The sequence below is a fragment of the Mesoplodon bidens genome (genome assembly GCF_964165515.1).
Source record: "Mesoplodon bidens genome assembly, chromosome: 5".
Lineage (NCBI taxonomy): Eukaryota > Metazoa > Chordata > Mammalia > Artiodactyla > Ziphiidae > Mesoplodon > Mesoplodon bidens.
Window position 1 is genome coordinate 126,876,838 of NC_138161.1, and position 12,693 is coordinate 126,889,530.

At 42.2% G+C, this 12,693-nt stretch overlaps 1 protein-coding gene across 2 annotated transcripts in view; it reads right to left on the reverse strand.

The window, feature by feature from the left end:
- The window catches only part of ARHGEF26 (Rho guanine nucleotide exchange factor 26), a 146,444-nt gene that overhangs the window by 49,580 nt on the left and 84,171 nt on the right, over positions 1–12,693 (reverse strand). For both annotated transcript variants that reach the window (XM_081235964.1, XM_081235963.1), the window contains one exon: positions 10,759–10,833. In XM_081235964.1, coding sequence (XP_081092090.1) covers positions 10,759–10,833 — 75 coding nt within the window. The remainder of the gene's footprint in view (positions 1–10,758; positions 10,834–12,693) is intronic.

Below are 12,693 nucleotides of genomic sequence, written 5' to 3' on the forward strand. Positions count from 1 at the left end.
TAGCTCCTAAAACCCTTGTAATTTCCTATGTAAGAGCCACAGGGGCAGCTCTGGCTATAATTTAGTTTTGTTACCAGTTCCTGAAATAGCTCCAGGGCATAAAAGTGAAATGGGTGTCTTCTGTTATTCATAACAAGCCCCCCCCTTTCAACCACATCTGAGTTTATGGTAATGAGGTGACTTCTGGTAAGCCCCTAAGGATGGGGCTGGTTGCCAGGGGAACCAACCAAGTGATTAAAGAGAAGGCTGGAACTTTCAGGCCTGCAGACTTACAGGGAGGGGAAAGGGGCTGGAGATAACAGGATCACTACTGGACAATGACTGAATAATTCACGCCGACATAATGAAGCCTCCATAAAAATTCCTGAACTTCGGAGTTGGAGAGCTTCCGGGTTGGTGAACAAGAACACTTCTGCATGCTGGGAGGGTGGCATCCTTCTGGGCCTCACCTTGTCTCTTCATCTGGCTGTTCATTCTTATCCCTTAATAGCCTTTGTAATAAACCACTAATCTAGTAAGTAAACTGTTTTTCTGAGTTCTGTGAGCCCCTCTAGCAAACTAATCAAACCTGAGGAGGGGGTCATGGGAACTTGATTTATAGCCAGTGGGTCAGAAGCACAGGTAACAACCTGGACTTGTGATTAGTGACTGAAATGAAGTTGGGGGTGTAGTCTTGCGGGCTTGAGCCCTTATCCTGTGGGATCTGATGCTGTATCTCCAGGTGGAGTGAGAACTGAACTGAATACAGTAAGGCACCCAGCTGGTACAGCAGAACTGCTTGGTGTGGGGAAAAAACCCACACATTTGGTGACCACAAGGGTCAGAAATGAAGTGCTCTGGGCTCCCCTGGTGGCGCAGTGGTTGAGAGTCCGCCTGCTGATACAGGGGACACGGGTTCGTGCCCCGGTCTGGGAGGATTCCACATGCCGTGGAGCAGCTGGGCCCGTGAGCCATGGCCGCTGAGCCTGCGCGTCCGGAGCCTGTGCTGCGCAACGGGAGAGGCCACAACAGTGAGAGGCCCGCGTACCGCAAAAAAAAAAAAAAAAAAAAGAAAGAAATGAAGTGCTCTGTGGGTAGAGTACTGAGCACAGAGGAGACACACAGGAGTTTCTCCTTTACACTGTACCTAATACATAATTATTAGTTCACTGGCGTAAACCAAAACAAACTTTGTTATTTCCAATTTCTTATTAACTGAAAAATCTATAAAACTTGTCCATAACAAGGATCATTGGCCATAAAGACATGTGATTGTTAAAAGCGAAGCTAGAAATTCTGATTAGATTTACTTTAATATTACTGCTTCATTAAGTTACCTATGCTTACTGTAAAAAAAAAAAATGATAATACATAAGTAAACAAAACAGGCCATAAAAGGCTCTGACCTGATCCTACTCCATGGAGGTAACTGGAAACAAGATAGGTTATACACTTTCTCTTTTTTTCCTATGCTTGTATGAACATACAAACACACACATATAATGTGTAGAAATTCTAACTTTTGTAAAGGGATTATTCAATGTTTCTCTGTGACTTAATTTTTTCACTTGCCAATATTTCGCCTTATAAATATAACGTTCACTGAAAAAAAAGTTTATTTCGTACCTGGTATGTGCCAGATGCTAGGGTTACAACATTTAAGAGATACACAATCCCGGGGCTTCCCTGGTGGCGCAGTGGTTGACAGTCCACCTGCCGATGCGGGGGACATGGGTTCGTGCCCCGGTCCGGGAAGGTCCTACATGCTGCGGAGCGGCTGGGCCCGTGAGCCATGGCCGCTGAGCCTGTGCGTCCGGAGCCTGTGCTCCGCAACGGGAGAGGCCACAACAGTGAGAGGCCCGTGTACCGCAAAAAAAAATAAATAAATAAAGAGATACACAATCCCCATCCTCATAAAAGAAGGGCAGACACAATAATTACAGACTGAAATCTTAAAGGGGAAAAAACAAAAACAAAAAACCAGGGGGTCTGGGAGGAGGTGGGTGAGGAGGGAGCCAGGGACCTCTCCTGAGAGGTCATTTAGGCTGACAGCTGAAGGAGAAAAGGGAGTTAGCACCCAAATCAATGGAGAGCACCGATCCAGGCAGAGTGAACCCCAGGAGCAAAGGGCTGACACTGGGAAAGTGCCGTGTGCCTGAGCAAGTAAAAGGCCCTGACACAGGAAAATGGCACAAGAGGAAACTAGAGGACCAGCCCAGGTCAAAGCATGCAAGTTCTTCAGGTGTGTGGATTGTATTCTAAGTGCAAATAGAAGCCACCAGCAGGCTTTCAGCAGAGGAGTGATAGGATGCAACATATGCTACGACCATATGTGCTTTCCACAGTGTACTTATTCAATCCCCCACTGATGGACACTTGGATGTTTCCAGTCACCTAACAGATATTCGAGGCTTCGAGGGTACACCTATCTTCAGTTCCAGCATATCTTTAGGTCTGAATGGTCTTGAGGAGTTCACTGATGCAGGGACTGATGGCTGCACCTGATCAAAGCTAGGCACAGAAAATATTCTGGCTGGGCTGAGGCAATTGCAATTAAAATATCCTAAAAGGGGGACTTCCCTGGTGGTCCAGTGGTTAGGACTTCACTTTCTAATGCAGGGGGTGCACGTTCGATCCCCGGTCAGGGAGCTAAGATCCCACATGCCTCATGGCAAAAAACCAAGACATAAAACAGAAGCAATATTGTAACAAATTCAATAAAGACTTTAAAAATGGTCCCACATCCAGGGCTTCCCTGGTGGCGCAGTGGTTGAGAATCTGCCTGCCAATGCAGGGGACACGGGTTCGAGCCCTGGTCTGGGAGGATCCCACATGCCACAGAGCAGCTAGGCCCGTGAGCCACAACTACTGAGCCTGCGCATCTGGAGCCCATGCTCCACAACAAGAGAGGCCACGATAGTGAGTGGCCCCCGCTTGCCACAACTAGAGAAAGCCCTCACACAGAAACGAAGACTCAACACAGCCAAAGTAAAGAAATAAATTAATAAACTCCTATCCCCAACGTCTTCTTTTAAAAAAAAAAAAAAAAGGTCCACATCCAAAAAATTAAAAAAAAAAAAAAAAAAAAGTGACTTTAAAATAATATATATATCCTAAAAGGTTTAAGACAGAACAAAATCCAATCAAGCAGCCACTGCTCAGGGCATTTTTATGATTTCTCTTGAAGAATATATGTTCATAGTTCCCAAATCTGTGCTCCCAGACTTGGTCTGTTCCCTAAGCTCTACATCCAACTACCTGGATGGTATCTCTTCTCGGGTCCCCCAGAGCCATCTCAAACTCGGGATGGAATGACCAAACCTCAACACTACCTTCATCACCCCCTCCCCCGGCCCAGTGTTCTCTATGTGATCAATCCCGGCGTCACCCGCTTCCCCAAGCCAAAAAGCTGGGTCCTCACCGCTCAGACGCCTCCCGCTCCTTTGTCCTCCACATCCAAACAGTCCATAAAGTCTCCTTCATGTTGCCGTCCTGCTGTCCACTCACCCACCAGCCCTGTCCCCGCACTCAGGCCCAAACCCCCTCTCCTTTGGATTACTGGCCTCCTAATTCTCTGCCATCACTTCTGCCCTACCCTGATGTGTCATCCAGAGACACGTTTTCAGTCTTTCTAAGTTCAAATCTGATCATGCAACTCCTCAGCTTGAAATCCTTAAAAGGCTCCTCGAAGCTTTCAGAGATTGTGAAATTTCCATATTTGTTAGTTCAGTGCCCAGCCCAGTACCTAAGACACAAGGAACGCTCAGCAAATGTTAATGTGTAAACTGCCTTCAGAGATCATTTATAAGCCACTTCAAAAAGGGGGGGGACAATACCTTTTTAGTTATCCCACGTTAAAATGAAAGGGAAAATGGAAAATAAAGTTATAATCTTTATTTCCTAAACTTCCAAACATAGACTCCACCAGCCTCCACCTCCAAAGGCGTATTAAAAACAAAAAAGTTCCCCCCAAATATATCAAGCAATGGTATCATCAGTGGACTCTGTTTAATGACTATCTCGAAGGGACAAGCGCTAATTTGGATATAGCGTTTTTATTAAAATCAGCGTCTGCATATTAAGGCCGTGCCTTCCTTCAGCATCTGTCACAGCTTTATTAACTTTGGCTGAATTTTTTGTTTTAGGCCAAATTTATGTGGAAAAAAAAGAACTCAATCTCTCTAATGTAGAAATATAAATTAAAACGAAAATAAAGTATTTTCAATATATCAAATTCACAAAGATGAAAAGAATATTGGATGCTGGGGAGTGCACAGTAAGACAGACACTTAGAAATACTTCTGCTTGTCATGGATACAGGGACAACTTTTCTTGAAGGCACTTGGGGGTCTTTAAATCATACCTACCTTTTTTTCCCCAATAAACCCATTTCTGGAAACTTTTTAACAGAAATCATCAGAGGAGCACAATCATTTAGGTAAGGCCATAGGCCATGCAGCACTATTTAGAAGAGTAAATGAAATGGGTACCACATGAATCCATGTGTAAGTGTACATTTACATCCACTGGAAGGGCACGCTGTAAAATGGCAATAGTCACTGTCTTTGACAAGATTACTGATACATTTTATTTTCTCTTATTTCAATTCTTCAAATTTTCTGTAATGGACAGTTAAGTACATTATTTTTAAAATGTTATCTTTGTAAACCTTAAATGCATTCTTTCAGAGCAGTACTTGGAGTGAAGGAAAAAAACCTTATTAATTCCTCCCTTCTGCACACCTCTCCCTTTACCATCAGTAACCACGGTTGAAAGTCTGATGTGTATGATTCTGGGTACTATTTCAATAAATTGATGACATACATATGTATATAAACACATTTTATTACCTAGATGTCATTACACTATTTGTTCTGTTCTACAACTTAATGTTCTTCACTTAACGACACAGCTTAGAGATCTTTTCATGTTAATAGATAGATATCTACCTCTTTTAAAGAGCTGAAGCAATAAGTTACAGGAAAAGATTCAAGAGAACTTGGCTCTTCTGCCACTAAGAGAAAAGCTTATAACTTAATATTATCTCCAAATAGAAGGAGAATTTTTATGAGGTGCACGTTAAAGCAGTTATTCTTTTTCCACGGGAGAGTAAATAAAAGACAGCAGCAGGGACGATTTCATTGGCATAAGAAACCATGTCCTGAGCACCACTCCTTAGACACCAGACAAGACTCTGCACCAGCTGAACTATCAGATTCCCTGGAAATTTCCCTCCCCCCGGCTCCGCCCCAGCATCTGAGCCGAAAATCTGGAAGTAAATACACATTTCACTTGATAAAAACATCTTTCTTGTTTTTGAGTTGTTTGACTAAGTCAGTAAGTCTTTCCAAAGCCCCATTTCAGTAAGTTGTCACCGTCATTTCAGCCACATACAGGAGCAATTTCACTGAAGTATTATTCACACTATGCAAATAAATTTCATTAGCATTTTAATTACCAAAAAAAGATATTACTCATTTTTTCCAAGAATGAATAACCATCTAGAGAGACTTGCCCAAGGGCCTTAGGTGGAGTCCGGTTCTAAAAACTTGGGCCTCATCATACAAAATTTCACTGTCTAAAATAAATACTGGGAACTCCCAATTTCTTTCATAAGGGAAGCAATTCTTATTGAAATTCTGCATTTTGATTTTGAACCATAAATGCTCTATGTACACAGTCTTTTTGTTAAAAATACTGACATTGTTTTCCCAGAATCTAGAAAACCCCATAAGTAACCTGCACAAATGAAAAAGAAGATGAATCTCTGAGCTGGCTGTATTGATAACCTTGGTTCCCTACAACACTAGGAGATTGCAGGAATAATCCTGATATTCATGACTCCTGCTCGAGAGAGAGAAACGCTGCCTTAGAAAAAACAATTCACTGGAATGGCACTTCTTCACAGAGAGTCCTTCATACAGTTAAGTATCAAGGTAAGGCAATTACATTACATTTTTGCCAGCCTTTCCTAAAAGAACCAGTGTCAAATCAAGTGAACCAGAGACACCTGAAGGAATGTAGCAGTCTACTGTAACTGGGGTGTAAAAGTCTCAAAAAAAATAAAGGATCATTGCTGGTTCAATTCAATTACTATTACCTTCCTCCTTCCTCTTCTGTGTGAATTCTTTTCCAACTTCTCAGTAACAACCAAACAAAATCTGACACAATCTCTTTCATGGCCAAGGATAGAACTTCTCTAAGTACAATAGTTTCTCCTAAAGACCCCCCCACCACTGCCTTCCCCATACGATTTGGGGTCCTGGAGGAGAGACCCATGGGCAGTAGGACCTTAGGTAATTTCATACCTGTCAGGCCAAGTTTCTTCACGTACTGTTTCCCTAAGTGGGATATGCAGACCACTGATGGTGCAAGAAATGCATTCAAGTGGTTGACAGACTGCTATGGTTTGAATGTTCATATCCCCCCATAATATGTGTTGGATTCTTAACCTCCGAAGATGCTATTAGGTATTAGCAAATGGGGACTTTGGGAGGTGCTTAGAAGTCATGAGGATATAGCCCTCACAAATGGGACTACAGTAAGTCCCCTACATACGAACCTTCAAGTTTCGAGCTTTCAAAGATGCAAACATGCCTCTGGTCCCACAAAGGAACCAGAACCTGTGCCAAAAACGTCAGGTGTGAAAGAAATTGCAGCTTGCCCTCTATACTATTGCTGACGATCCTTCAGCTCTGCCATCTCCCACCTCCTCTCCCTCCCCCAGTCAGTAACTCTTCCTGCCTGTTCACTCAATGCCAGCCGCTGGATGCCAGCTGTTGTACTGTACTACTGTACTTTTCAAGGTACTGGACTGTAAGATTTAAAATGTTTTATTTTTTGTGTTCATTTGTTTTTTATGTATTATTTGTGTGAAAAGTATAATAAACCTATTACAGTATAGTAGTGTGTTAGTTGGGTACCTAGGTTAACTTTGAACAAATTGGACTTACAAGCGCGCTCTCCAAATTGAATTTGTTCATATGTAGGGGACTTACAGTAGTGCTTTCTCCAACAGGCCCCAGAGAGCTCCCTCGCTCCCTTCTGCCGTGTGAGGCTATAAGGAGAAGTCTGCAACCTGGCTAGAAGAGGGCCCCAACCCAACCACGCTGGCACCTTGATCTTGGACTTCCAGCCTCTAGAACTGTGGGAAATACATTTCTATTGTGTATAAGCCACGCAGTCCACGGTATGCTGTTCTAGCAGCCGAAACAGACTAAGACACAGATAAACTTCTTTTTAATATAAAAAAGTGGGCAGAAGACCTAAATAGACATTTCTCCAAAGAAGACATACAGATGGCCAATAGGCACATGAAAAGGTGCTCAACATTTCTAATTATTAGAGAAATGCAGATCAAAACTACTATGAGGTACCACCTCACACCAGGCAGAATGGCCATCATTAAAAAGTCTACAAGTAACAAATGCTGGAGAGGATGTGGAGAAAAGGGAACCCTCCTACACTGTTGGTGGGAATGTAATTGGTACAGCCGCTATGGAGAACGATACGGAGGTTCCTCAAAAACTAAAAATATTTTGAGTTGCTATATGATTCAGCAATCCCACTCCCAGGCATATATCTGAACAAAACTCTAATTCAAAAAGATACGTGTGGGCTTCCCTGGGCAGTTGTTGAGAATCTGCCTGCTAATGCAGGGGACACGGGTTTGAGCCCTGGTCTGGGAGGATCCCACATGCTGCGGAGCAACTAGGCCCGTGCCACAACTACTGAGCCTGCGTGTCTGGAGCCTGTGCTCCGCAACAAGAGAGGCCACGACAGTGAGGCCCGCGCACCGCAATGAAGAGTGGCCCCCGCTTGCCACAACTAGAGAAAGCCCTCACACAGAAACGAAGACCCAACACAGCAAAAATAAATTAATTAATTAATAAACTCCTACTCCCAACATCTTCCCAAAAAAAAGAAAACCACAGCTTAAAAAAAACAAAAAAACAAAAACCAGATACGTGCACCCCTATGTTCACAGCAGCACTATTCACAAAAGCCAAGACATGGAAACAACCTAAAAGTCCATCAACAGAAGAATGGATAAAGAAGATGTGGTACATATATATAATGGAGTATTACTCAGCCATGAAAAGAAATGAAATTGGGTCATTTGTAGAGATGTGGATGGATCTAGAGTCTGTCATACAGAGTGAATTAAGTCAGAAAGAGGAAAACAAACATCGTATATTAATGCATGTATGTGGAATCTAGAATTTGGTACAGATGAACCTATTTGCAGGGCAGGAATAGAAACGCAGATGTAGAGAAAGGACATGTGGACACAGAGGAGGAAAAGGAGGGTGGGATGAATTGGGAGATTAGGTCTGACATAAATACACTACCATGTTTAAAATAGGTAGCTAGTAGGAACCTGCTGTATAGCACAGGGAGCTCAGCTCAGTGGTCTGTGATGACCTAGATGGGTGGGACTGGGGGGTCTAAGAGGGAGGGGATATGTGTTTACATATAGCTGATTCACTTCACTGTACAGCAGAAACTAACACAATATTGTAAAGCAATTATACTCCAATAAAAACAATATATATATATATATATATATATATATAAAGAAACAACCAGCTCATAAAACCCATGATTTTGTAGTTATTATTGGCAAGGAAAAGTAAAATAGAGTCAATTTAAAGTTGATTAAAACAAAAAGTGCTTCACAATAAAGTGGTACAAAGATGTACCAAACTCTGAAGTAATGTGCAGCTTCGAGATATTTAGGACGCTTCTGATGCGATCATGAGCTTTGCTCCCCTGGGCCGTATCCTCACTGATTCCCATAACTTCGATTGCTTTCTTGCAGCTAAATATTCCTATTAGCATTTAAACAAACCCACATTTCTCTAATCTTTAAACAAAAAAAAGACCCTCCCTCACTTCCCTTTCAACTACAGCTCTCTTTTTGTCTTTTTACCCTCAGCCTGATTGTTGAAACAGCTACATTAGCTGCCTGCGTGTTCCCACCTCCCACTCAGCCCTCAACACACTCCAATCTGGCTTCCACACCCACTTCTGCAAGGACACAACCCACCTGATGATAAATAAACCCAGTGAACGCATCAATCATTATCCCACTTTGTCTTTCAGGAGCACCCAACGGGGCTGACCTTCCCCCCACCATATTACATGCAATTTGCCAGACCATTTATTAAGTTTTCCTCCGTCTTTGGTACATTTTTTTTTTTTGCGGTGCGCGGGCCTCTCACTGTTGTGGCCTCTCCTGTTGCGGAGCACAGGCTCCGGACGCGCAGGCTCAGCGGCCATGGCTCACGAGCCCAGCCACACCACGGCATGTGGGATCCTCCCGGACCGGGGCACGAACCCACGTCCCCTGCATCAGCAGGTGGACTCTCAACCACTGCGCCACCAGGGAAGCCCTTTTTTGGTACATTTTGTTTGTTTTTCAAGTCTCCTCTGTTGGTTCCTTTTCCCTAAACAAGATGAAGTCCGGTGTTCTTCACAGTTGTACTTCAGACTCACTAACTACTCTTCTTACCATACATACTCCTGGGTACTTTCATCCATTCTCCCAGCTTCAAAAGTCATCCCTAGGCTGATGATCCACAAATCCACGTCTCCAATTCACGTCTCTCCACTGAGCTCCTGACTTGGATGTTCTATAGGAATCTCAGTTCCGACACATCCTAAATGGAACTCATCAGCTTCTCCCTATGTTCCTACTGTAGAGATAAACAAGGGCACCCATCTGGTTGCACAAGCCAGAGACTATTTCCCTTGATTTCTGTCCGCAAACACGCCCACCCAAACACTCTCCATGCCTACCTCCCCAGTGTCGAAGGTCTGCTTCTCTCCATCTTACTATTACATCAGTACAGGCCCCTATCATCTGTAGCCTCATCAATTACAAAGGCCTCATCACTGGGGCTCACACCCACTGTCACCTTCACAGCACATGAATTTACAGCTTCCACAGCAGCCTAGGGTAAGGTCCACAATTCCCTAACATGGTTCCTCAGTGCTCTCTCTCCTGAACTGGGCTCTTGTCACATGAAGAACATTCTAGTTCTCCAAATTCTATAAACATGTTCCTGTCTTTGGGAACATGTTTATAGAATCGGGATAATTCAACAGCTACTCTTGCATCAGGCTTCAGCTTCAACATTACTATGTTCTTGCCTCTTATGTCACTCATCATCCTTTATTGTAATTTTTTTTTTTTTTGCGGTACGCGGGCCTCTCACTGTTGTGGCCTCTCCCGTTGCGGAGCACAGGCTCCGGACATGCAGGCTCAGCGGCCATGGCTCACGGGTCCAGCTGCTCCACGGCATGTGGGATCTTCCCGGACCGGGGCACAAACCCGTGTCCCCTGCATCGGCAGGCAGACTCTCAACCACTGCGCCACCAGGGAAGCCCTGTAATTCTTATTTAATGTCCGCCTTCCCCTTTACACAGCACATTCCACGAGGGCAGTAACCACTGATGTCTTATTCATCCCCATATTTTCAGGGGCTGGCATCGTCCCTGGCACTGTAGTGGATACTCAATAAATACTTATCGAATGCAGACACCAAAAGAAAATGAGATATCTAAAGGCCCTTAAGACAAGACTGTCTGAAACAGTAAAAATACCAGTTTCATTTGAGTACAGCAAACATTGCTTTGTTTTTTGGCTACCCAAAGAATGGTGTGCAAATGGCTATGAGAATCTACCAGTTTTCAGCATCAAACTCAGATATGTTCTCTTCAGAGGGATCTGAATGGGTGATTCCATTACTGTGTAATGAGACTCTCAGCGCTTACCTTGCTTACTTCCTTTAAGGCCCTTTTGCAGACTTCATACTTTGAAGAGTCCTTAGGTGTCTTTTGACAGATAGTCTGCAATCAAGTAAAAGAAGAACAAAGTCAACTGATTTATTGTACTAAGTAAAACAAAACCAACGTCCAGTCATGGAGTCTTACTTGTAGCAAACGTAACAATGCTGAACACAATACTATAGATGAGTCTGAAGATGACATTAAAATCCGATTACAAAACTAGGAAATAGTCTTTAACAGCACAGGACCCATGTTAATCCAGAGGATAGTTAAATAAGAGGATAGACTTCAGAGGTGGGTGAACCTGGTTTCAAACTCCAGATCTGCTCCTGACTAGCTACTTGACCTTGGGCAAGTCACCTACCCTGCCTCCATAAGCCTCCGTTTCCTCATCTGGAAAATTGGGATAATGCAATTACATCACAAGGTTGTTACAAAAGTTAAATGATAATGCATGTAAAGTTTTTTATGAATACCTGGCATACAGTAGGCTCTCAATGAATGACAAAATTAATGATCACCATCATCATTATTATTAGAGCTTATTATATTTGCAAATGAAATAATGTGAATAAAACCATCAAAAAAACAGCTGCTGGATTTTCCCTTGATATGTTTACACTGCTATTTCTGCGACGGTAAAATCGAGTTCAAAGAAGGTCAACTGAAGGTATACTGAATTATGTAAAACTTTTGAAACTATACCCATTCAAAGCCAACAGAACCATTTCAACTGTTAAAAATGTTCACCTCAATTAACAAGCTTAACTAAATCTCCAAATGAAGTAACATTGAAGAGACCATGTTTTAGGTACATTTAAATTCTGCCCAGGTGGCCAGGTTCTCACACACAGGAAACAGATTAGGGCAACAGGCATCCAGCAGAGGTGGAAGATTTTAGGAACTAGCAAACCACTGGTACCTTAAATGCAGACGAGCACCAAGTCTATCAATCCAAAAGTCAGGTGTCAGGATTGTTACATGTGATACATGAAAAGCATAGAGTGTACCATCGATGGATTTATATGAATGGTTCTCAAAATTTTTTGACTATGACCCACTGCAAGAAATACTTTTACACTGCAACCAGTAGACATGCACATAAAAATGAAACAAGTTTTTTTTTTTTTTTTGAAACAAGTTTTTTATGAAATAATATTTAACCACATTATGAACGATGTATATATCATATACCACACGTTCTATTCTATATTCATTTTTTTAAAACACTGCTCATGATTCAAAAATCAATTTCATGACCCACTAATGGGTACAAAAGCAGTTTGAAAAATACTAGTCTTTGTCTCTGGGAGCAGGCATCCTGAGTCCATAGTTTCTTTGCACACTTCAATTTTAGGTAAAATTTTGCACACTGAATTTTCTAGGGAGAATGACTACAGCTTTACTCACAATCTCAAAATGGTCTCTGACCCCAAAGTTTAGAGCCTACTGGGCAATCATGGCATAAACCTCCAACATGGTACCTACAACATGTATATTAGATTTTGTGAGTCCCAATCTATCTAAGCAATTTCCTCAGAATCACAAGGGGAGAGAATATAAAAAAAGGCTGAGATCACAGAATATACAGAATCTAAGGAAACTCGGCTAAAACGCGTTTTCAGAAGAAAAAGAAAGAATCCTGAAAATTCATAACATTACTAGAAATGTTACATTTAGAAAATAACCATTTCTTGTTAAAAAATAGTAAAGTTTGAAAATTAATATTTTCCTATATGTGTCAAAGTTTCATTATTTCTATAAATGTCTTATTAGGCACAGGAAATAAACCTTTTTAGAGCCAAATCTTAGTTTTGATAACCTGGCTTCATTCTATTCTTAGACATGATAAATATTGATTTTTTTAAAATCAGAGCTAGATTCACAAAACTGCAAGTTTCCCAGTATTTACAAGGAGAG